A 26686-nucleotide genomic window follows, 5' to 3' on the forward strand; every position below is an offset into this window, starting at 1 on the left:
TCCGACCCTTGCATCGCTGTAAAGAAAAGGAAAAAGAAAAGAATAATATCTTAGTTTTAAGCAACGACATATGCACACCAATGACAGTAGAGTGAGCTCGGTTCATTGTCACAAAATAATAGTAGTAGTTAATATTGTGTTATGTTGCACCTACTGATTTAAAATTTTGAATACAACTTTGGTTTTAAATCTCAAGGGGAAAATGAGTTTGACATTTCATTGTGTAATCTATTAGTAGGGAATAAATATTAAATTGCAACAAACTAGATATATATTATCTATCGCCACCCATGCTCCAAAAAACATTAGTTATTTATCTAGAAGAATATGGATCGATTCTCACTTAATATTTTTTTTTAGTGGTGCACCCATGTTCAAAAATCATAGATCCACGTGTGCATGTATTTAATGAAATGATGTAAACGGGTAAATATTTACCTACTAAAGTATGAGTCCTCAGATTAAGAGAAATACCAGAGTATGGGATAAAGGGGACCACTTCAAATATTAGTAAATTTTTTTCTTATAAGGTTCATGAATAGTAGACAAAATTCAGAAGAGGGCGTGCTACTATCTAGCTGTCATAATCTTGTTTATGTTTTCTGGTCTTCTTTACATTCTCAAAGCAATGCCCTTAAGTATTTTAAGTAAGAATTTATTTTATCACAGTCATTTCAGGAAGTTTCGTACTGTACTTTCTTTTTTCTTAATAATTTATTACCCTTTTTTACCGCATTCTGCTACTGCGATAGTGGGGAGGTGGAAAACCAGATTATATATTTGTTCAAAGTAAACTTCAGATTATATCATGACGTTCACAAGGTAGGATTTCAATGCTTATTTAGTTATTTTAATCAGCGTACTATCCAACCTAGTGCAGTGAACTTACGAATGCTTTATTTGTTTGGGGTATTTAAACGATGTCATTTTTTATATTTATACCCAACGCTTTTATTTTGCTTATTATCATCACCATCATTTTCAAGGAAGTAGTACGGTGTTGAAAAGTTTCCAATACATGCGCAGTTTACTTCAATCATCAAAGGACCTAATACATGAGCTTAACAGAACTTTAGATCAGCAAGATAATCAGAAAGAATCTGGAAATAAAAAGAGAATAAAATGCTGACAAGTTATCTTGATGAAAATGTTGCTGAGCCGCTGCCGCGCATGAGTTGGATTCACCAGATGTGAAGCCAAATAAGCTGTCAGCCAACCATGACAAACAAGTGAAAATTGTGTCTGTCAAAGTGCTCTAGCCACGCTTTTGAACTCATTCAAGCAAGAATGCAGGATTTTCTGTCGCTTCTGAAGTGATTGTCGTTCGTTTTCTAGAGTGTCTATAGCTCCAGGTGCAACAAACATGTCCATGAATTGTTCATCATTTACAGCAAACAAATCCAGCCCAAGTGCTACAAGAAGCCGTTCTCGACTGTCCACAAATAGGATATTCGTCAGTTTTTTAATTACTGGACACGCCTTAATAAAATATACTACCTAAAAAATATTCTACAGAAATGTGAATGAAGACAGTGGTGTCATAAACCAATAGTAAGATGTACGCTAATCATAGAAGTAAAGCTGAAGAAGATCATATCCACAAGGACACATACATATAAAGGTTAACACTAATGTGTTTTGCATTTTGGACCTATGTATTATGTTCTTTATGGAAGACTTCTCTAGGATCTCCTCCTAATTTTTATGTCAAATATGACCATCTCAATCAAGACACATCGGCTTGAGGTTGAGCAATTATCTAGTGAACTATATGCTAATTCACAGTTGATACGTATAACAAATAAAATAGGAACTCATTATAATAAATTAATAGAGGCCAGAGAAACGTAGCAGCGTACCATGGAGTTAAAAATCCAGAATTCAATGTTGATGCCACGCTGCGCTCTACCAGAACTTCACGTATTCGAGCAAAATGCTGTGCAGCTGAGGAGCATATCTCTGCATAAGTAGAGCTTGGTCTTGATATGTTGTCCCCATTTCCAAACAAAAGGCTCTCACCATTTTGGCCACAATTTCTAGCATTGCCTGCAATTCTCGGGTGGCGTTTTCTTGCTCCAACATCGACACAGTTTACAAGTTCTCTTTTGATACCATAATTTCCATCAGAAGGTTGGTCTGGAGATGGGGTCTCGGGCACAGTCATTTGGCATTCTCGTAGGGCTTCTCTATTTTCTGTAACTTTTCCAGGTGTTGTTTCCTGAGCATTTTTTTCAGGGGGTATGTTTTCTTGGTCTTTCATAACTTCTTTGCGCAATGCAGGCCCCCCATCAGATAGGTCGAGACATAATGGACCAGTTGAGGCTTGATTGAATTGGTACATTGAGCTTGCACCAGAGCTAAAACTCCCAATGAAGTTGTTATCGTAGCAGACATGAGAATATGGGCTTGTAACTGAATCAAGATGATGGCGTAGTAGTTGCTTGCACTCTTTGGATAGATCTTTTATGAAATGGTTGTACGATTGCCTTAAAGCTGCATGAAAACCGACATATCCATCCATATCCACTGATCTATGTCTGTCTGCATTATAAAATGACATTCAAATAATCAACCACTATGTAATGTAGAATTGAATTGCACGTCCTATTCCAACATTAGAATGCTATTATAGCGAACTCCATCAGCTGTTTCTGCTTCAATAAACTGGTAAACTTTCTTTTCAAAACTATCAGTTATTTTAGATTGATTACTGCTTCATGCAATCTAAAGCAACGGACGACGGAAACAAGAAAAGAAAAGTTGATTGATTTTGCTATAATACTAAATACAGGAGGCCTAAATTCTCCTGAAGGTCAGCTTATCCATTTCGTCAAAGAGAATATCAGCTAAGATAGTAAATAGTCTAATGAAGCAGGAAGTTGCTCAGACTTGGAACAGAAATAAGACTTAAGTTCTTACGGTTGGAGTCATGTCCATGATTTTTCTCAATAGAAATCTCGAAGAGATAGCCCAAAACAAAAGCCAAACGATCACAAGCTGTATCAAGAAGAGGAGCAAGCCAAGATCGAGCTGCAGCTCGTGCAATCTCTGCAGCTGCCTCAGCAATTCCTCTACCCCCACCACGGCCCGTATGAGCAAGCAAAATGTTAGCCACCTGTCACCAACTATGTTAAATTAAATTTCCCATTTCTAATATGAAAGCGTTTTTATTTTGAAGGAAAATACCTTCTCCCTTGACACAGGGGGGCATTTAATTGAATATGTTGCACATCGAAATTCATGCATCACCCTCTCAAAGGCAGCACCACCATAAAGACGAAGGGTCGCATTTGGAGGCTTAATATCAACTGTAACACTAGGCCAACTCCCAATACCACTCTCTGACCGTTCTTCCTCTGTTGTTTTCCCCCATTGCTCGGGTGCTGGATCTGCTGCACCATCAATAAGTGCCTCCTTTATCAAACAACAAGAAACACCAAATCAGAAATATTTGCGTCCCTGAAAGATACATTATACTTAGCACTGCAAAAAGATAGTGCCAAGTTCTTGTCCGTTGCAGATACTCTGGAAGTAACACCTTAAACAGATAACACATAAAGCTAATGACGAGTGAAGATATTACGTAGATTTTAGAAAAATACTAACCACATGATTGCACAAAGCGGCAGTGTGCAACATGGCAGATTTCCGAAGATGTGCAACATCAGATGTTGCTTTTATCTTGCACTCTGTTCTAGCTATTTCAGCAGTGACTTCGCCACATCGCTGTTCAAGCAGAGCAAGTGTTGCTGGTGTAGCTTCTTTGTATCTTCTCTGGAGCTCCGCCTCCAAATAATCTCTGAGACAACCGAACCCAATAGAGGACCTGTATTTGTCTTCATCAAACCCACCTTTAACACTATCACGCAAATAGTGTAACATCTCTGCATCCACTTGAGATATTTGACGGCGAAACTCATCATTAGAAATTGTGCCTCGATCCTTAGGCAGTGCCACAAAAAAGGGACGAGTATTCTCCCCTAGATAACCACTTGCACTCAAATACCGATCTACTTCCCAGCGATCGGTAAACTCCTGAACATGTATTATATCACAATTATAGCTAGTACACGAGAGGATAAGCAATCCCAAACAACTCATTATATAGGAAAAAAGAAGGCAAAATGTACCAAGTATGTTATATTATCAGAGGAATATCATTGATAATTAGTCACTATACAGGTATACTTCTCCAATAATCTAGGAGATAAATTTTCCCAGCTTCATTTAAAAAAAGAACACAATGATTTTGCATTTGCATTTTAGAAATCTCAGTTCTCATCAAATAATTTATTTATCTATTAAAGTTAACATCTACTGATACATTAGAGCATATGCAAAAACTTCTTATCATCAATATTAAAAACAACATTTGACAAGTTCAAGCGCAAGTCAAGAAAACTTTGGCCTTTATACCTTGAGCCGATTATCGAATTTGGAGACAACAATAACTGTCCTCCTAAAGGTTGGATCAATCTCTCGAATGGTATCGAGCCATAAAGATGAGCACCATTCCACACTGCTCTGCTGAAGGAACAGAATAATTCGATGGGGCGGACTGGCTAATGACTTCACCATGGATAAGATCTCATCAGGTGTTCTCTCTGGTTCGCCCTTCTTCGCCTGCCAGAAGAATATAATCAGTCACTCCAACATGTGTGCTACCATTTGATTGGTTGTATATTCAATGACGCATAACTTACTTTTAGAACAAAGCCAGGTGTATCGATGATGGTAAGATTAGGACAATGGGCATATTCTGCTCTCATGACAATGGGCTTTGAAGAGACTGCAGCTCTAGTCCTTTTCAAAAGTGATTCAGTCCGAAACTTTATGGTATCTGCAATTGCAGAGGCCAGCACAATAGGGCTTCCATATTCTTCTGAATCCTCCTCCTGCATCAAAATTTAAAAGTCATGTTCCAAATATCAATATTTCCTCCATTTTTAAAGTCAGCACACAACAATTAACTCATTCTGAACAGATACAGAATTCGTAAAGTCAATCTAGATTAGTTTGGAATTGATGTGTAGTGGATAAAGGTAAGCTATATGAATTCTCTATATCCATTTCGCTCCATTGATAATTCATGGTACTATGTTAACTTACTGCACCCCCTTCTCATTACCTATTTGAGACCGACTATAATTTGCTAACAGTTTAAGTTCTATGTACGTACAATGTGAAAAAGATTTGCAGAATCATGTCACTTATTAGGTAATTACAAAGTAAATCTCTTGATAAGAATTAACTGTAATCTAGTAAAATTGGTAACAGACCTGCTATCACTAGTTTAAGTTCACCGGTAGTATAAAAATGATATACAGAGTCATTATATATAACTTAAATCCATTTGCAAAACTCCGGCAGGGCGGAGTTCAAGAGTGCACATAAATTAAAAAGAAAAAAAAACTTGTGCAGACCTGAAAGCTGCAACGGGGCTCTAGAGCGGTGGGGTCGTGGACCATTTGCAAGATGAGAGGGCGACGGGTACCCATCTCAACTTCTCGGACATTGAACCGGAATCCCAATAGGGCTTCGAGGAGGGAGCTCTTGCCATCGGACTGTCCACCAATGGCTACTATTTCAGGAATCGGAAGTTTCTCACCGAAGGCCACGGCCGCTGCTTGAAGCCGATTGTAGGCCTCAAATCGGTCCTTGAATTCAGAACCCGAATCCGACGCATGCTGCTTGTGGTGTTTCTTGGAAATGGAAGTACTGTTAGGGGTTTTGGTTGGTGTGTTGAGGAAGGTATTGGTCGTAGACATTGTTAATGGAGCGGAACAATGGAGGAGTTAGGAGCCTATGAGCCAAATAGAGGATTCAATTTCATCAATTTTGAATTTGAATTGACGAGGGGGAGGAGGGGTAGAGTGGTAGACGTTGAGATTCTTGGGCTTAACTGTTGCTTTTGGACCAAAATGAGGGCCCAGTGAAAACATCGGCGGCCTGATTTTGAGGCCCATTTGTTGCTTCTGTGTGGTAAAAGTAGCACGGGCTAGCCCGTTTTCGGACTGGTCATTCAAAAATAACTAGCATTTGCAAAGTCATTGAAAAATAGCCACTATTTTGCTGCAACACGGAAAGTTCCAGCATAATATACTGAAGATCGGTGCACTTGTGTATGAACTTCCAGCATATTATGCTGGAACTCCAACACGCAAATGTTTCAGTATAATATACTGGAATATTTTTCCGGATTTTGAACAGTGATTTCGTTCAAATTTATCATTACATAAAATCCGGAAATTGTGTATCCACTTTTCCATAATCCACTTGCTCCCTTTCAAGTGTGTGCGCTTTACTTGATTTAAACTAAAGGTTTGTTAACTAACTAGCTGGATTTAAAGCATGTACATAGGCTAGATAATATATGGTCCACAGGACGACAGCAAGCTAGATTGGTAAGCAGCAGTAAACAAAATAATTAGTCAACACGCAAACCAGACTTTGAACCTATAGGTATTAGCTCTTCCAAAAGCAATTATTATTAGAGGCCGGAAAGTAAGGAAAAATCTTATTCGTGCATGATGTTTACAATAACTCTATAAAGGCTACGCAGATACTTACGGTTGACATAATTTTTTATTTAAAATCCTCAATTAAGACTTGTTCCAATTGAACATCTATAGTAGATCTAAAGTGTATTAATCAGATACATTGCGCACTGGCTTGAAAATACCTCAAGCGCGTGTCAATAATTAGCCAAATAAATCGTTGATTTCACTTAGAACGCTGTTAATTATTCCTTACACCTTGTAAGGAACACTTGCAGACACGAGTTTGAGGTATTTTCAAACCAATATCGAATGTATCCAATTGGTATACTCTGGGCCTACTATAGATATTCAGTCGGAACAAGGCCTAGTTAAGTATCTAATGAAAAATTATTGCAACTTTAGAATCCTCTATATGGATTCATCCTTCTATAAATCTATAAATACGTGATAACATATTGTATACGGTTAGAATCGGACTTCCCTAATTTTGTATGGCTAATCGAAATCGAGGTGGCTGACCAAGGCTCGGCCCCGCATTGCATCGAACCATGGCACGAAGATGGATTAAGCTCATGAGTCGATAATCGATCAAGATCGAGACCAGCCGTGATCGAGACCGAAGCGAAATAGAGACCGAGCGAGATCGAAGGAAGCCTACTGAACCGAACAATAGAAAGCCGAGATATCCGTGATCGGGCAAGGATCGTGGCGGAAATCTCGACACGTATCGAGTCAAGACCGGACATTTAGCCAATCATGAGATTTCCTTCTGTATTTAGAATTGTACCATAAGTAGAATTCCTCTACTATATAAAGGGGGTTCTAATCATTTTGTAATGATCAAATTCACGCATAACAAAGTAATACATTACGTTTTCTCTCTTAAGCTCTGTTGTTCAGTTCATACTTTTTATTGGCATACTCTAGTGGTCCGAGGGTGATCTAGCTCGAAGGCCATAACCGCTCGTTATATTGGTTTGCTTTATTTTACAGTTAATTTCTAACATTAATTCTCATATTTCTCAGTTTGTGCCAAGTGAAATCACATATCCTTAAAACCACTTATAAGTTTAGTTGTTATCCAATTTTAAGGGTAAACAGTTTGGTGCGGCCCACCGTGGGGCTAAGGATAATAGTGATTGCCTGGTATAAATTTTCGTAACACAGACTATTTTATGCTTATTCTTCGAAGTGTCTTTGATTACAGGATTGAAAGATGTCAAACTCTGAGTCAGCACCTCAACACATTGACAACGATCTCAGCCACCATGGCGAGAATGAGAACATTGCACCAGGAAACCTTACACCCTTGCTGGCCTCGATGGAGTTCTGGCTGCAGACCCAATCGACGTTAGTTCACACGAAGCCATCAATGAAAATGTGGCCGTCGATCCCAAAAGCAACATTTGTGGGGGCACCCGGTCAGCTACTCAGAATGCGCATGGCGGTGAAGATGGCGGGATTAGCCTGCGGTAATCTTCGAAATGTTGCAGGCCCAACATGCAGCAATATCTCAGCTCCAAAATCAGAACCACATGCTGAGCAGGGTCGAACTCGAGTCGTCCCAAGAAGATGTTCACAGGGTCGAATCGACTTCGAGAAAATCGAATGAGAAGGAATCGGAGACAAATCCCGCTATCCTAAAAATGCTCGAAGAGTTGATGAAGCTAATCGAGACAGGAGAAAAGAAGATTGAGGAAAATGATAAGAAAGTGGAAACCTATAACTCCAGGGTCGACCAAATCCTAGGGGCACCACTGATATTGAAAGGACTGGATTCTAAAAAATTTGTACAAAAACCTTTTCCCTTAAGTGCGGCTCCGAAACCAATTCCCAAGAAGTTCCGAATGCCCGAGACTCCTAAGTATAATGGGATGACTGATCCAAATAAACACGTCACCTCGTACACGTGCGCCATCAAAGGAAATGACTTGGAAGATGACGAAATTGAATCTGTATTGCTGAAGAAATTTGGGAAGACTCTATCGAAGGGTGCCATGATATGGTATCGTAACTTACCGCCTTATTCTATTGATTCGTTTGCTATGCTTGTAGATTTTTTTGTAAAGGCGCACGCCAGAGCCATTAAAATTGCAACAAGGAAGTCGAACCTTTTCAAGGTAAGGCAGAAAGATAATGAGATGCTCAGGGAGTTCGTATCTCGGTTCCAAACGGAGAGAATGGATTTGCCTCGGTCATCGATGACTGGGCTGTTCAAGCTTTCACTCAAGGTCTCAACACTCGGAGTTCCATAGCTTCACAGAAGTTGAAGAAAAATTTGATTGAGTACCCAGCTGTCACTTGGGCCGATGTAGATAATCGATATCAGTTGAAGATCAGGGTCGAGGATGATCAACTAGGAACTCCTTCAGGGTCCGTTTATCCTAACAGACCGGTGGATAGAATCATGAGGGATATTGGTCGAGAGCCAAGGTCGAATAGAGATCGATATCAACCGTACAACGGAGACCGTAGAGGCAGCGAGTCTGGACGAAACTTTGCACGGAATGAGAAGAGAAATGAGCTAGGTCAAAGTTCACGAGGACTCATGAGCAAGGGTGGTTTTGACAGGGATGTCGGGCCCAAAGAAGCTCCACGATTGTCGGAATATAACTTCATTGTAGATGCATCAGCCATCGTATCAGCCATCAGACGTATCAAGGATACTAGATGGCCTCGACCCTTGCAGACCGATCTAGCCCAGAGAAACCCCAACCAAATATGCAAGTATCATGGCACCCATGGTTATAAAACAGAAGATTGCAGGCAGCTAAGGGAGCAAGCAGCCCGATTATTAAACGAGGGGCATCTTCGAGAATTCTTAAGCGATCGAGCCAAGAATCACTTCAAAAATAGATATGCCAGTAGGCAGAACGAGCAGGAGGAGCCACAACACGTGATCCACATGATCGTTGGAGGGTTCGATATTCCTCAAGGACCAGTATTAAAACGCACCAAGGTGTCAATCACAAGGGAAAAGCGAACACGGGACTACTTAGTGGAAAGGACCTTGTCTTTCAATGATGAGGATGCAGAAGGGATCGAACAACCCCACAACGATGCACTGGTAATATCTTTCCTTATAAGTAAAATTCAAGTTAAACGTGTTTTGATTGATCAAGGTAGCTCGGCCAACATTATTTGATCAAGGGTCATAGAACAGCTCGGCCTACAAGATCAAATTGTGCCCGCAGCCCGAGTACTTAACTACTTCAACATGGCAAGCGAAACCACCAAAGGTGAAATTATTTTGCCAGTAAACGTGGCCGGGACAATCCAAGAAACAAAGTTCCATGTGATCGAGGGTAACATGAGGTACAACGCACTGCTCGTAAGACCTTGGCTCTATAACATGAGGGCAATACCCTCGACCCTTCACCAAGTTCTGAAGTTCCCGACATTAGAGGGAGTCAAAACAGTGTACGGGGAACAACCTGCCGCTAAGGAGATGTTCTCAATCGATGAAGTGATATCAGTATCGTCACTTTCATCAGCAAAGGGATCGGATTCGAAGGGAAAATAGGAGGCCAAATAGCAACCACAGTCACCAGCCTCGACCCAACTGGAGGAGCAGGGAACTTACGAGGATGATGACTATATGATACCTCGATCCTTCATAATCCCCGATGATTCTGACACCACAAAATCAATGATCGAAGAGCTGGAACGAATCATACTGATCGAGCATTTGCCCGATCAAAAGGTATACCTGGGCACGAGGTTAAATCCCGAGCTCAGGAAAAAACTTATTCAATTTTTTAAAGCTAATATGGGTTGTTTTGCCTGGTCCCATCTCGATATGACAGGGTTCAAACGTGAGATCACTACTCATAAACTAAGCTTGGACCCAAATTTCTTCCCGGTGAAACAAAAAAGGAGGCCTCAATCCAAGGTAAAACACGCTTTCATCAAAGATGAGTTAACCAAACTTCTCAAAATAGGATCCATCCGGGAAGTAAAATATCCCGAATGGTTAGCGAATGTAGTAGTAGTCCCTAAAAAGGGAAACAAAATTAGGATGTGCGTCGACTACAAATACCTAAATAAAGCATGGCCCAAGGATTCCTTTCCTTTGCCTTATATCGATCGAATGATCGATGCCACGACCGACCACGAGATTCTCAGTTTTCTCGATGCCTACTCCGGGTAGAACCAAATATAGATGAACCCGGAGGACCAGGAAAAGACCTCGTTTATCACTAAGTATGGCACCTACTGTTATAATGTAATGCCATTCAGACTAAAAAATGCTGGTGCTACCTATCAACGCCTAGTAAATCGAATGTCCGAACAACAAATAGGGAAATCAATGGAAGTTTATATTGATGACATGCTAGTTAAGTCCCTGCGAGCAAAGGACTATTTGAAGCATTTGCAGGAACTTTCGATATACTGAGGAAGTACAATATGAAGCTTAACCCAGAAAAGTGTGTGTTCGGGGTTGGCTCAGGAAAGTTTCTTAGCTTTATGGTGTCCAATAGGGGGATCGAGATCAACCCCGATAAAATCAAAGTTGTCGAGGATATCACGGTCATAGATAATGAAAAGGCCGAGTAGAGGCTAACGGGGCGCATAGCCTCCCTAGGGCGATTCATTTCGAGGTCCTCAGATAGGAGTCACCGATTCTTCTCATTGCTTAGGAAGAAGAGAAATTTTGCATGGACCCCGGAATGCCAGCGGGCCTTGCAGGAACTAAAGTGGTACTTATCGAGCCCGCCGCTACTTCATACCCTAAAAGTGGATGAAAAGATTTACTTGTACTTGGCATTCTCGGAGATAGCGGTAGTGGAGTCTTGGTCCGAAAAGAACAAGGTACGCAATTCCCTATCTATTTATGTTAGCCGGACCTTAGGTGAGGCCGAAACCAGGTATCTTCATTTAGAAAAGTTAGTGCTTGCTTTGATAAGCGCCTCTCGGAAATTAAAACCACATTTTCAATGTCATCCCATATGTGTTGTAACAACTTATCCCCTTTGAAATATTTTGCACAAACCCGAGCTTTTGGGGCGATTGGCCAAATGGGGCATGCAACTCAGCGGGTACGATATTGAGTATCGACCCCGAACAGCCATCAAGTCTCAAATCTTGGCTGACTTCGTGGCTAACTTCACGTCGACCCTAGCATGCGAGGTTGAAAGAGAATTGTTAGTCGACTCTGGTACATCTTCGGGGATCTGGACCCTCTTTACGGACGATGCTTCGAATGTAAAGGGGTCTGGACTCGGCATCGTGCTGAAACCACCTACAGGTAACGTGGTTAGACAATCTATTAGAACTGTAAAATTGACTAACAACGAGGCCGAATATGAGGCCATGATTGGAGGTCTCAAACTAGCCAAAGGCTTGGGAGCAGAGGTAATCGAAACCAAACGCGACTCCCTCCTAGTTGTGAATCAGGTTAACGGGACCTTTGAAGTTCAGGAGGAACGAAAGCAAAGATACTTGGACAAGCTACAAGTAACTCTATGTCGGTTCAAAGAATGGACTTTGCAACATGTGCCTCGAGATCAAAATAGCGAAGCCGATGCCCTTGCAAACCTAGGTTCGTCAGTCAGACAACGAACTCAATTTGGGGGCAGTTGTACAACTCATGAGGTTAGTGGTCGAACAAGGCCATGCCAAGATCAATTCCACAAGCTTGACTTGGGATTGGAAAAACAAGTACATAGAGTATTTGAAGAGCGGAATACTTCCTTCAGATCCAAAAGAGTCGAGGGCCCTACGAACGAAGGCAGCCCGATTTAGCTTGTCCGAGGACGGACCCTTACTCAGAAGGATGTTCGATGTTCCACTAGCGATATTCCTGGGATCGGATGATATCGAGTATGTTTTGAGGGAAGTCTATGAAGGCACATGCGGGAACCACTCAGGCGTCGAATCACTGGTTCGAAAGGTAATCACACCCGGCTATTACTAGATTGATATGGAAAAAGATGCAAAGGCATTTGTGCAAAAATATGATAAATGTCAAAGACATACTCCGATGATTCATCAACTCGGGGAGCTGCTGCATTTGGTTTTATCCCCATGGCCATTCATGAAGTGGGGGATGGACATCGTCGACCCTCTTCCATCATCACCAGGTAAGGCTCAATTTGTTTTATTTATGACTGACTATTTCTCTAAGTGTATTGAAGCACAGGACTACTAGAAGGTCAGGGAAAAAGAACTCATCGACTTCATTTGGGACCATATCGTATGTCGATTCAGGATACCATCCGAAATTGCCTATGGCAACGGAAAAAAGTTTGTCGGCATCAAGGTGACCAAATTTCTTGAAGGCCTCAAAATCAAAAGGATCTTATCAACACCTTATCATCCTAGTGGAAATGGGCAAGCCGAATCAACCAACAAAACCATAATGCAATACCTAAAGAAAAAGTTGACCGACGCCAAAGAAAAATGGAGAGAAGTCCTGCCCGAAGTCCTTTGGGCGAATCGCACAACTTCGAAGTCCAGCACTGGGGCAATGATAAGTAGGGATTTTGACTACTTATTTGCACCCTTTTACTTTCGTTTTAGCTGAAAACTGATAAAATGTACTTACCTGTAGGAGTATTGGAAAATGAGTCAACATGATGAAATTCAACTAAAGAAGGAGTATTTTTGGACAAAGACTAAAACCAAGCAAAAAGTGGCAAAGTGCGGACCGCAGAATATTGAGTGCGGCCGCAGAATGTGAAGGAATTTTGACAGTGCTACTTTGCAATGTGCGGACCGCACAATAATTGTGTGGCCGCAAAAGAGGAAGATCAGAGAGTTGTAACTTGAAGTCCATCAAGAAGTGCGGACCGCACTATTATTATGCGGCCGCAGAAGTCCAGAGTGCAGCCGCACTCAGAAATGTACGGTCCGCAGAATTTGAAGACGTGCGGCCGCAATTCAGAATTGTGCGGCCGCAGAAGTACCTCCTGTCAAGCTCAACTTCAAAGTGCGGACCGCACACAGAATTATGCAGCCGCAGAACCTCTGAAAGGGCAATTTTTTCCGAAATTTTTAGCTGCGTATAAGTAGTCTTTTTTTGTCAAAATTAGGTTAAGTTTGAACATCTGAAAGTTTGTAGACGTTTTTCTTTACTGGTTTTAGCAACTTTAGCTTACTTTAGTGATTAAACTTAGATTTTCATCTATTTATCATTCAATATGATTTTAATCATCTTCTCTTCTTTAATTTCTTCATTTTTATCTATGAGTAGCTAAATTTCTAGCTAGGGTTGTGACCCAACCCTAGTGTGGGTACCTAATGGGTGTTTAATTTAGGGCTTGTTTAAGGTTGGGTATGTAATATTTAGCCTAGTTCTTGCTTTAATTTAAGAATTAATGGTTGCAAACATTTATTCATGCCTAATTGACTTAGTCTCTACTTGAGAAAGAGATATTGAGTCTAGGAAAACTTGGCTAACAAGAAATTGGGGTGAACTCAAGATATTGATAGTCCCAATTAAAGGGTTGAATCTAGAGATAGTAAAACCCGACTTGAGCATCTATCAACTGTTTTGTGAATTACCCATTTCGGCTTGAGAAAGCCAAATTGGGCAAAATCACTCTATTACCGAGAGGTATTTAGTGGGTAATTTTGTGTTGATTGTTATATTATGCCCCGACCAACAAAACTCGCTCTAAAGCCCACAACCCGTTACGCAACCACCTAGGTGGAAGTCACAACCCTAGATCTTTTACAATTTGAAAAACAACCACAAAAATATTATTCTCTAGTTTCATATTTTATATTTGCAAACAATAGCCTAATCTAAAAGTAGACAAAAATAACAAAATATGTGGAAGTGCATTTTTGGACACATTACACGCTTAGTCCGAGTATATACCTAATCCCATCTATGGCTGTCCAACGGGACGGGCCGGCCCGTCCCGTCCAGCGTCCCGTCCCGGTCCCGTCCCGTCCCGGTCCCGTCCCGTCCCGCTTCAAGTTAAATGGGATGGGCCAATGTTAAACGGGACACGGGATGGGACAGGACGGCCATTTCGTCCCGTTTGTCCCGTCCCGTTTCGTCCCGTCCCGTCCCGCGTCCCGCCAGTTTTTTTTTTTTTTTAAAACTAGCCGTTGGGCAACGGCTTAAATGGCAAAAATAGCCGTTGCCAACGGTCCAAACAGCCCCTACACCCTCCCCCCCAAACTTTTAATATAACCCCTAAGTTTATTAAATTATACTTTGGCCCTATAAACACCCCAAACCCCCCCCCCCTCTCCCCCCCAAACTTTTAATATAACCCCTAAGTTTAATATTTGACACTTTGACCCTATTTTCTACTATAAATACCCCCCATTCTTCTTCATTTTTTCCCACAAAAAATCAATCTTCTCTCTCAAATATCTTACATTCTAATATTCTATATTATTCTCTCAATATTGTTACTATCAAGTGATATCTTTCAACTTTCAAGTATTTGGGCAAATTTTTTGGAGCAACTTTCAAGCTTCAAATTAATTCGTCAAGTATTTGGAGCAATATTTCGGGCAATTTCTTCAAGTTTCAATATTTAATCACGGTGCACTCGTTCCATCTCCTAATTTTAATATATAATTTTTGCGTATCATTTTAGTGCTTAATTTTTGTGTTTACTTTACGTGTTATATTTTCTATTTCATTTGTGTGTTTAATATTTGTGTTAGCTTTTTTAATTTAGTTTCGTATTTAAATTATGGCACCTAAAAATATATTTGGTATTTTTAAAAAAAAGTAGTAAAAAAAGTAGTAAAGGTGAAAGTAGTAGTAATCCTAATCCTAACCCTTCTCCTAGACCCCCTAGAGTTAGAAAGCATATTGATGAAATGACTCATGTTGATGAAACTTCATTTTCCCAACCCCCCACATTTTATGATGTTCATGTCGGAGAACAATTAGATCATGAAACTTTACAAAGACAATTTGGCAATGATATTTTTTTTGAGGATGAAGAAAGTGAGGACGAAAAAAATGAGGAAGAAGAATTAGATGAAACACCCACTAGTCCCGCAACACAAGCTCCAACTCAGAGTCAATCTCAGTCTGGAGCTTTACCCCCTGTACCCCCTGTAAGGGGTAAGCCTAAGGTTGAACGTCCCAAAACATCACTTGTATGGAAATTTTTTAAACATGATAAAGTCAATCATCGTGCTATCTGTGAAAAATGTAAGCAACAATTTGCACACTCAGTAAGTGGTGGGACGGGGGGTTTAACTAGACACTTAAGAAGTGCTCACAAAGATTTATGGATACAAGCTAACATAGAAGCCGGAAAAATTATAGATCCTACCATCAGTTCTGGCACTCCTAGCGGATCTGGTTCTATTCAAATTCAACAACAACTTGACCTTGCTTCTGGTCATGTTTTACGCAAATATAACAAAGATAGAGATCGTGAGAACTTAGCAAAAATGGTGGCTGTCTGTGGCTTACCTTTTACTTTTCCTTCTCACCCTGCTTTTGTGCATTATATACAAGAAACTTATAACCCTGCTTTTCAAGGTTTTCCTAAGACCACGGTTAGAAATGATGTTTTTAAATTTCAAACTGAATATCTTCAGTATATTCGTTGTGTATTTTTTCACTTAGATTGTAAAGTGTCTATCACATCTGATATAGGTCGTAGTCCTAATGGTTGTGATTATTTAATTGTTACATGTCATTGGGTTGATCATCACCGGAACTTGCAAAAACGTATTATTGGTTATAAATTTGTTGATTCAAAACACACTGGAGCATATATTGCAACTACTGTTCTACAAATACTTGATTTTTATGGACTCGTTATAAAGTTCTAACTATCACCTTAGATAATGCTTCTGCTAACACAACCGCGGCAAATAGCTTAAAATCTAGACTTTGTCCAATTAATCCAATAATTTTTTATGTTAGATGTGCATGCCATATTTTTAACTTGGTTGTAAAAGATGGTCTTAATTTATTTTCTGATGCTTGTAGTAAAATACAACATGCTTGTGGCTATATTTTTCGTGCTCATAAACAAAGTAGAATTCGTGAATTTGCTCAACAATGTGCTAGTGCTGGCCTTCCATTTAGAAAAGTTCCAAAAGATGTTTGTACTAGGTGGAATTCTACTTATGAAATGCTTACAATTGCTTATGATTATCGGGTGCCCATCCAAAAGGTATTTAATATGCATAATGCTTTTTACCCTGTTGATCAAATTGTTGATCTGATTGGGATGAGATCAGAGAGCTTACTAAATTTTTAGAAAAATTTTATTATGCTACAAAACAATTTTTTGGTATATATTATCCAACTATTACACAAATATTATGGTATATTTGTGGACTTTCTGTTGTATTTGGGAAGTATAAAAAAAATTCAACTTATTCACCAGCCATTAAAGAAATGATTTTAAAATTTAAAAAGCATTTTTTCCCTATTCCCGAAGTTTATTTAATTTCTACTCTACTTAACCCATCTTTAAAACTAAGAGGTGCAAAGGAACTTGTTCGTAAAATTTATGAGAATTTAGAAATTCAAGAAAATGAACAACCATCTCTCGAAAACTGCCAAGCTAGCATATATTCTTATGCTAGATCAATGTTTAATAAATATAAATCTATAGATACAACTAGTACTGAAACTGCTCCTTCTACTTCTAAGTCTGGAGCAAAAGTTTTATGGGAAGATATGGATGATATAACAGGTTTTGATTCCTCTATTGATGATGAACTTGATTCTTATCTTAATCAAGGATTGGAAAATATTAAAGACGAAGAAGGCAAGGAACAACTTTTGTCATGGTGGAGGGAGCGTGGCAAGGCTTTTCCAACACTTTCAATTATGGCCCGAGATATCCTGGCTATTCAAGCATCATCAGTAGCATCGTAGAGTGCTTTTAGCGCGGCAAGATTTCAAATTGGAGATCATAGACATTCATTAGCGGAGGACAGTCTAGAGATTTCCGTCTTATTCAGAGATTGGATTAATTCAGAAAGAAGAAATCTTGGTTTTGAAAAACTAACCACTAGGGAAGAAGAAGAATACAATGAGATACTTACCACTGGGAGCGATGACGGCATGGAGCTCATGGAACATCAATCAACATTGCCAATTCCAGTAGAATGTCCAAGAGATATTATTGATAAGTTACAAAGAAGCTATATAGGAGCTTACAAATATTAGTATGATAATTTGTAATTGGCTACTAAGAGGCCTAGTTCAAACAGAACCCTTCCTAGAAGGTGGCTGCGTAGATTAGGTGCTCTTCAAAAGAATTATATTTGTATTTGAGATTTGAAAGTTCTATTAATAAAATAAAAGGCTCTAAGCGATGAATTATTTTTATGAATTGTCTTAGTTACTTAATAGTTAATACTTTAAAATTATATTAAATAAATTATAACTCTATTATAAATTTATATTTACTATTTCATTACAAGTCTTTTGTTTTAATATTTTATAATTCTTTACTTAGTTTTCTAATTTTCGTTTTAACATACTAACATAGTAACATTTAAGTTTATTAAATAAGTCAAAAATCTAGCCGTTGCAAACTTTAAAAACATAGTAATTTTCAAAAAATTAGACGTTTTTTTTATAAAAAAAATACACTTAAGGCCCACGAACCCGTCCCGTTCCGTCCCGTCCCATCCCGTTTGTTAGCGGGACGGGATGGGACGACCGTTTCGTCCCGTCGAGCCACCGTCCCGCTTAAATGTTGTCCCGTCCCGTCCTGTTGGACAGCCATAATCCCATCTACACTCCATGTGGATTCGATCCCGACTCCTAGTTGGGTAATTATAATTGCATCGACTACTTCACAACCCCAATTTGAGGTTTGAACTTGGGCGACATTAATTTTTGGCGCTGTTGTCGGGGAGCTAAAAATGGATTAAGCTATATATTTGGTTTTGTGTGTAATTTGTCTTCCTTTCCTTCCGGGTTACTAATCTTTTCGTGAAACAATTGTAGGTGATACAATGGATCTCAACAACAATGATCCTCTTAGAAAACGTTCCATTGGGGGATGACGGGGATGATGACCAAGTTGATGAGGTTCATCTTGAACCTCAAGCAAATAGACGAGTCCGGCCGCCTCGAGACAACGTTCTCGTTCCACCTCCACCCCCTCCAAGAGCGGCGACACACCGGGTGTTGCCAAATGAAGGATATGCAAGTGCCATAGTCCCGCCTCGCATCAGGGCAGGAAATTATCAAATCACAAATGTTATGCTTACGTTGTTGGAACAACAGGAATTCTTCACCGGGGCTTCGAATCAAAAAGCGTACAAGCACTTGAAAGGGTTTGTTGACACTTGCTGGGGGAGTAAACAGACAAACGTCTCTGAGGACGCTTTGAGGTTGAGGCTATTTCATTTCTCTCTATGGGGGAAGGCCTTGAATTGGTTAGAGCGGTTGCCAATTCATTCTATCCATACATGGGAATAATTGGCCGAGAAATTCATTTTCAAGTTCTTTTCTCCCAAGCACATGGCAATGCTTAGTGATTTTCTTAACATCAATACCACACAAGAGGGGGGTGATTTGTGTGGTACCCAATTTTCGCTCTAGAAGAACCTGGTTCTTCTAGGTGTACTTACTACTACTGTTTGCGGAATTAAGAGTACATAAAATAAAGAACATATAGATTTTTATGTGGAAAATACCTGGCTCAAAAGGTGAAAAAACCACGACCTACTACTCAGTAGGATTTTCCCAAACTTCCACTAAAATCACTGAGCCAAAATAGCATTTACAAAACTCTTGTAAACCTAAGGATTAAACTCTAATCCCAGTGTAGCACACAGCCTCAACTGTTGCGACACCTTCAAGTTAACTCTAACTTGAATACTGAAAGTACCTAATACAATTGCTTCTATGAAAGCTGGAAAGGTACAACTTTAAAACACCTACTACAATTGAACTAGAAATAAAGAAAGACACATAAAACTCTTTATGGAGCTGGTTCTTCAATCTGGTTCATGTAGCTTCAGGTTTGCACACTTGAATCACACACGAACTGCTTGCAAAAAGCCTTGCTATTTTGCTCCCAATTCACGTTTAACTTCTGCGTTTTTGTGCAACACTTTAATGTGAGAACATCCTGCAATTTATAGAGTTAGTAGATGAAGAAATAATTAGAGTTCTGATACAACTCTTCCTTGATGGAAGAGTTCTAGTTGATTTCAACTTCTAACTCCTTCCCTATCTTGGATAGTGTTCTCTTTGATTAAGGAGTCCTTCTCCTTATCAATTATGCAACCTTTTCGATCAGGAGATATTAAATATACCAAGTTAAGCTTATCTCATTCACGTGTACCCCACATGCTCTAATCTGCCCGTTATTGTGCACCTGACTGATGGACCTGGTTCATCCTGAGTTCCTTTGTCAGTCTTCAAAACTAACCTTTAATTGGGCCAACAAATTCCCCCTTTTTGATGATGACAAACTCTGTGCTTTACATAAGCTTAGGCCCTGTTTCAACTCAGCTCAACATGAACATAATGTTAGAAACATTTTTCCTTTTTATCACTTATCATTAAGGACCAGGTACATTAGGTTATAAACATCACCGTTCAAAGTGTAAACATCACTTGTTTAAAGCACAACCTTTTTTCCCCCTTTTGGCATCATCGAAAAGTTGCATAAAAAATGTGAGATAAACAAATTTAAAGCTTACTCATGGCCACTGGGGCTACTTCAAATGCAATTATGGATTAGTCATCATAGATCAAGCTAAGAATTTTAACCATCAAAGAAATATAAACAAACAGTTAGAGCAAAAACAGTGAATTTTATTGATGATTGATAGATTCTACCACAAAGCATAAGAAGAAATAAAAATACTGAAACCATGAACAAAAGAAACAAAACGTCCTGAACTGGGTAACTGGTTGATCTACAATAGGCTAGGATTTAAGGCTTGGAAGAACTAGGTGCTTGGATTTTGACTTGGAGGAGTTTCAGCATACCTTAAAGAATGCCATCATTCTTCCTTTTTTTTTCTCTTGCCAGCTCAGTTTTGAGAGCATCTCTCTTAGTCTCCACCTCAACCAACCTCTTCTTTAGCTTTTCAATCTCAGCATCCTTTGCCTCACTCTCTTGTAATAGAGCTCTGACCTTGCTATTGATAGGTGTCCTTTTAGATGAACTAGGTTCTTTAGGAGTGACATTGACTTCATAATCACAAGCAAGCAGAGTATTAACCCCAAAATGATCCTTTCTTGTACTAACCTCCCACTTCTTCATAGGTACCTTGAAATGTGCAAGCACAGTTGTGAGAATGAAACTATAGGGAATGGCATGAGTTTTGGTGCCATTGATAACTTTATCAGTAGGTCCGCGAGGGTTTCCTGTTCAGATGGAACAGGTTCATCTATATTTTTCCCAAGTTGAACCAACCTCTCAGCAGCTTCGCCAGACCCACTTCCCCCTGTTTTGCTCACACTCTCTTCTATTTCAGTAAATTCCTCTCCCCAAACAACCATTGCACTAGTTTCTTTTGTTAGACCAACAGGAGTGGGTGAAGAATCAACCACTCTTTTACCCTTTCCCCTCACAGCACTCCTAGCACCCTTGCTCTCTTTTTCTTTTCCCTTTTTATTTTTACCACCAACTTCTCCAGATTCTTTAGTCTCAACACCTGCTATAGATCCTACCAGCACAAATCTGTTCTCCAAATTTGCAGGAACTTCAGAAATTGTTTCAGGAGTAACTTTAGAAGCAGAAGATACCTGTTCAGTTTCGGAAGACCTACTTTCTTCCCCCTTAGTAGCAGACTTAAATGAATCTTCAGATTTCTAGGATTCTTCTTCCCTACCTGCTTTCAATTGCTTGTTTATTTTCTTGATCTGCTCTCCTTCAGCGACAATCTTACGAGTCATCATCTTTACTCTACTTTTCTTAGAGATTGGTGTTGTAGAAAGTGTGGAAGTGGTTTCCTGTGGTGGTGATGAAGGATTTTCAGAGGTGTTCGACATATCTGGGCTAGGGTATGGAAGAGAAGAGAATTAGATTGTGTTTGGAAGATGAAAGAAGAATGAGAGTTTTTGACGGCTTGAGAGAGATGAAGTAAGGAATACACTAAAGCTGATCAATATGTAGAGGAATAATTGATGGGGTATCTACAGCTTTTCAGACTCTTAGAAGTTTTAATCAAACTGAAATTCAGCTTTGAAGAGACATTGGAGTGTATCCCTAGAATCTAGGTACTTCCATTCGGTTGGGACTCTTTTGAACGGGACTGGTTCACTTGTAACTGATAGGTCCAAAAGGAGTTTGGTATTTGGTAGGACTCTGCTCATGATCCAAATATAGTTATTTCAAACTATGCAGAGTGTAGAAAACATACCGTGTTATCTTGATGAACCAGTTTTTCACTGATAATTCTCTTGTGTGAGTCTAAATTTGCCAAAATAGAGAAAATATCATTAGAGATTAATGAGTCATTTTAACACATGGCACAAGAGTATACTATGGAAAGTATGAAACTGAGCAAGATTTAATCTACTTATACACAATTTACAGACTTTCTAACCAAATTTTTTTTTCATTTTTTTCGTTTAACCTTGAACTGGTCCTTTTAGGTGATCTTAATCATCCCTAATTCCAACCCGTTCCTCTCAAAGTGATCTCTACTTAAGGCTTTTGTGAATATGGCAGCAATTTGCTTGTCAGTAGCATAAAACTCCACAGTGATCAAGCCTTTCTCATAGTTGTCCCTCAAAAAAATGGTGCCTAACATCTATGTGCTTAGTTCTCTTAGATGAACCGGTTTCTTTGTCATACTAATAGCACTAGTGTTATCACAAAAAATAGGGATGCAACCAACATCAATTCCAAAGTTCAATAATGGTTGTTTGATCCACAACAATTGAGCACAACATGAAGCAGCAGCAACATACTCAGCTTCAGCAGTAGATAAGGCCACTGAATTTTGCTTTTTAGTAGCCCATGACACAAGACATGAACCAAGGAAGTGTGCCATACCTGAGGTGCTCTTCCTATCCACAAGGAAACCTGCATAATCAGCGTCAGCATATCCCACTAGGTTAAAATTACTACCTTTTGGATACCAAAGGCAAAGGTCAGTGGTGCCTTTCAAGTATCTCAAAATTCTCTTGACAGCAGTCAAGTGAGACTTTCTTGGATATGCCTGAAATCGAGCACAAAGACCTATACTGAAAATAATGTCAGGTCTGCTAGCAGTAAGATACAAAAGAGAACCAATCATTCCCCTCTACAACTTCTGATCAACAGATGAACCAGGTTCATCTATATCCAATTTCGTGGATGTTGCAATAGGAGTGTCAATTTCTTTGGATGTTCCTTCCTGGTTTTGTTACTGAGGAATAGACTCATGGACAGGTTCCCTCGAGGTTTGAGGATCAGTTCCTCTCTTGTTAGTTCCCCCTGTCATGTTGCCCTGGGTGGAAGGACCTGTTCCATCACATGTTCCTTCCTGTGGTGCATATTCACGATGGACTGTGGTTTCACCATTTGAATTTCTTATCAGCCCAATCTCTTCATTATCTTGTTCCTGCCTCTCAAAAAGAATGTTAGTTTTTAAATAAAATAACATATACACTTTTTTCTACACACATAGTTCTTGTACTGTATATCTTATAAGCTTTACTATGTGAAGAATATCCCAAGAATACTCCCTCATCACTTCTGGGATCATACTTACCTAGGGAGTCTTTGCCATTATTGTGCACAAAGCACTTGCATCTAAATGCCCTAAGATGGGATATATTTAGCTTTCTCCCTTTAAGTGACTCATAGGGAATCTTCTTAACAAGAGGTCTAGTCATGCAACTATTTATGATGTAGCATGCAAAAATTCAGCAAACTTAGCATTTTCAAATTCAGTTCCATGATCAGACCTAATTGATGCAAGATGATTACCTAGTTGTTTCTGAGTTTTTCTAACAAAAGAAGTAAACATGTCAAATGCTTCATCTTTAGATGTTAAAACAATGTCCAAGTAAACCTAGAGTAATCATCAACAAGCACCATCACATATCTTTTACCACCTCTGCTAAATGTTCTCATTGGACCACAGAGATCCATATGGACCAGTTCCATCGTTCTGGTGGTGCTTACCATTTTCTTGCATTTAAAAGAGGATCTTACCTGCTTCCCCCTTGCACAAGCCTCACAAACTTTGTCTTCCTTGAACTTGATGTTAGGCAGCCCTATCACCAGATCCTTGGAGACTAATTTGTTGAGTTGAATCAGACTTGCATGTCCAAGTCTCTTGTGCCAAAGGAGCGGATCATTGTCCAACACACTTAAGCAAGTGAGTTCATTTTCTGAAAGTGTGGACAAATCTACAATGCATGTATTGTTTACTCTTTTTTCCTGCAAAACAATCTTGTCAATGGTAAGATTAATCACAAAATATTTGGTAGTGGTGAATGCTACCAAGTTACCTTTATCACATAATTGTGATACACTGATTAGACTATACTTTAGGCCATCTATCAAGTAGACATTCTCAATAGAGTGAAAATCAGTCTTACCTACCTTTCCAACCCCAATGATCTCACCTTTCTTCCCATTTCCAAAGGAGACATTACCTCCTTTGAGGTCCTCAAGTGAAAGGAACTGGTTCTTGCTTCCTGTCATATGCTTTGAACAGCCACTATCCATGTACCATATTTGGTTGCTCCCCTTCACTTGGACCCGCGAAAGGAAATCAGGGGTTAGTCTTAGGAACCCAAACTAGTTTAGGTCCCTTTCTATAGGCAAAAGGGTAAATCAGATTCTTTTTAGCCCAACCTGGCAACCTATTTTTCCCTTAAACAAATTCTTTATTCTTTTGACTAGCCTTTTCTTTTGCAATGCATTCACTTTTATAGTGACCAGTTTTACCACAGTGTGTGCAAATTTTGTTCTCAGGAAGTGTGAGGTACTTGCTTTTGGGATCCCACTTAGGTGCAGGGGTCCCATAGCCAAGTCCTCTCTTGTTGCTACTATGGTGTTCGTGTAGCCATGAAAGTGCATCGGAGGACCTATTCCATTTACATGTTCTGTCTAGCTCGTGCTTAACCTTGCTTAGATCCTCCTTAAGGAGTCTTATCTGGTCATCTCTTTTGTACAACTCATCTTTCATTTTTCCTATATTTTCTTCTAAAGTGAGTTGTGTGTGATCAGATTTCTTTTTACCAGTTCCTAATTTCAATTTTAGATTTTCAGATTTAAGCTCTAGGACTATGGTGTCAAGTTCATGAACCTGGTTCTTTAACTCAGCATTTTTACTTTCACTTTCACTAGCCCTAAGTTCCAGATTTTTGCACTTAGCTTTCAAAACCACACACTCCTTAGACAACTGTTTGTTTTCATTGTTTATATCCTCAGATTCATCAATGAAATCCAGGAGTAACTCAGATAGCCTTTCTTTAGACAAAAATTTAATCTTGTCTTTGAGATGAATTATACTTACCTCAGATTCCTCATCGGATTCACCAATTGCCATAAATGCTTGTTCATATCCATCTTCATCCTCTGAGTCCTCATCTGAGCTTTCTCCCCAGGAAGCAACCATAGCCTTTGTTGATCCTTTGTTCTTCTTGGGTTGAACCTGTTCCTTCTTCCTATTCCTTCGTTCAGCTCTTTCCTTCTTCCATTCAATTTCCCATTGAGGGCAGTTTTTGATGTGGTTATCAGTCTTCCCACACTTGTAACACCCCTCATTGGTTTGTTTTTCAGGAACCCTTGGTTTACTGTAGCTTCCACTTCTTGAAGGACCCTTTTCTCTCATTAGGTACTTCTTGAAGTCCTTTGTGATCATGGTCATTTCATCCTCCTCTAGATCAGCACCTTCAGTGATTCTGAATGCCATGCTCCTTTCCTTCTTGGGTGCATCCATCTTCATGGTTTGCCTTCTAAGTTCATAGGCAGTGAGATTTCCAATTAGCTCATCCAACTTAAGAGTGGCAATGTTCTTTGATTCCTGAATAGCTGTGATTTTGCTTTCCCAAGAGATTGGCAGTACCCTTGTCAAAATCTTCTCAACTTTGTCTTCTTCAAGAATAACCCTTCCAAGAGACTTAAGTTCATTTGTCAGTGTGGTGAACCTTGTATACATTTCTTGGATGGTTTCCCCTTCCTTCATGGTGAAATTCTCATATTGAGAATACAGTAGTGTTCCTCTGGACCTCTTCACTTGAGGTGTTCCTTCATGAGCCACTTGCAAGGTGTCCCAGATTTCCTTAGCAGTGGTACAGCTTTGAATTCTGCTGTACTCATCAGGATCTAGTCCACACACAAGCCATTTCTTGGCTTTAGCATTTTTCTCCCACTTCCTCAGGTCTTCAGCAGTGCAGTCAGCCCTTGTCTTTGGCACATCAACTCCTTCAACATTCTTCTTTGTGGTTGCTAGGGGACCATCAGTGACTATGTTCCAGAGTTCATAGTTTTCCCCTATGATATGATCTCTCATCCTGTTCTTCCACCAAGAATAGTACTGACCATTAAAAAGTGGAGGCCTAGCAGTGGATTGCCCTTCCCAGTTTCCAGGTGGTGCACTCATGTTGATCTTCTCCTAAGGTGTTAGCCTCTTCAAGGATAACCTGCTCTGATACCAATTGATGTTCTTAACGTCAATACCACATAAGAGGAGGGGGGTGATTTGTGTGGTACCCAATTTTTGCTCTGGAAGAACCTGGTTCTTCTAGGTGTACTTACTACTACTGTTTGCGGAATTAAGAGTACATAAAATAAAGAACACAGGGATTTTTACGTGGAAAACACCTGGCTCAAAAGGTGAAAAAACCACGACCTACTACTCAGTAGGATTTCCCAAACTTCCACTAAAATCACTGAGCCAAAACAACATTTACAAAACTCTTGTAAACCTAAGGATTAAACTCTAATCCCAGTGTAGCACACAGCCTCAACTGTTGCGACACCTTCAAGTTAATTCTAACTTGAATACTGAAGTACCTAATACAATTGCTTCTATGAAAGCTGGAAAGGTACAACTTTAAAACACCTACTACAATTGAACTAGAAATAAAGAAATATACATAAAACTCTTTATGGAGCTGGTTCTTCAATCTGGTTCATGTAGCTTCAGGTTTGCACACTTGAATCACACACGAACTGCTTGCAAAAAGCCTTGCTATTTTGCTCCCAATTCACGTTTAACTTCTGCGTTTTTGTGCAACACTTTAATGTAAGAACATCCTGCAATTTATAGAGTTGGTAGATGAAGATATAACTAGAGTTCTGATACAACTCTTCCTT

General features: G+C 39.6%; 1 protein-coding gene across 1 annotated transcript; it reads right to left on the reverse strand.

Annotated features, from left to right (window-relative positions):
* LOC109229165 (dynamin-related protein 5A) lies at positions 994 to 6067 on the reverse strand. Its single transcript, XM_019394511.1, has 8 exons — positions 5424 to 6067; positions 4704 to 4895; positions 4417 to 4623; positions 3607 to 4035; positions 3187 to 3414; positions 2920 to 3115; positions 1860 to 2541; positions 994 to 1432 (listed from the first exon to the last, which is right to left on the reverse strand). Exons 1-8 carry the CDS (start codon positions 5766 to 5768, stop codon positions 1246 to 1248), a joined length of 2466 nt encoding a protein of 821 aa, XP_019250056.1. The 5' UTR covers positions 5769 to 6067; the 3' UTR covers positions 994 to 1245.

The sequence above is a fragment of the Nicotiana attenuata genome, chromosome 7, assembly GCF_001879085.1.
Source record: "Nicotiana attenuata strain UT chromosome 7, NIATTr2, whole genome shotgun sequence".
NCBI classification, from domain to species: domain Eukaryota; kingdom Viridiplantae; phylum Streptophyta; class Magnoliopsida; order Solanales; family Solanaceae; genus Nicotiana; species Nicotiana attenuata.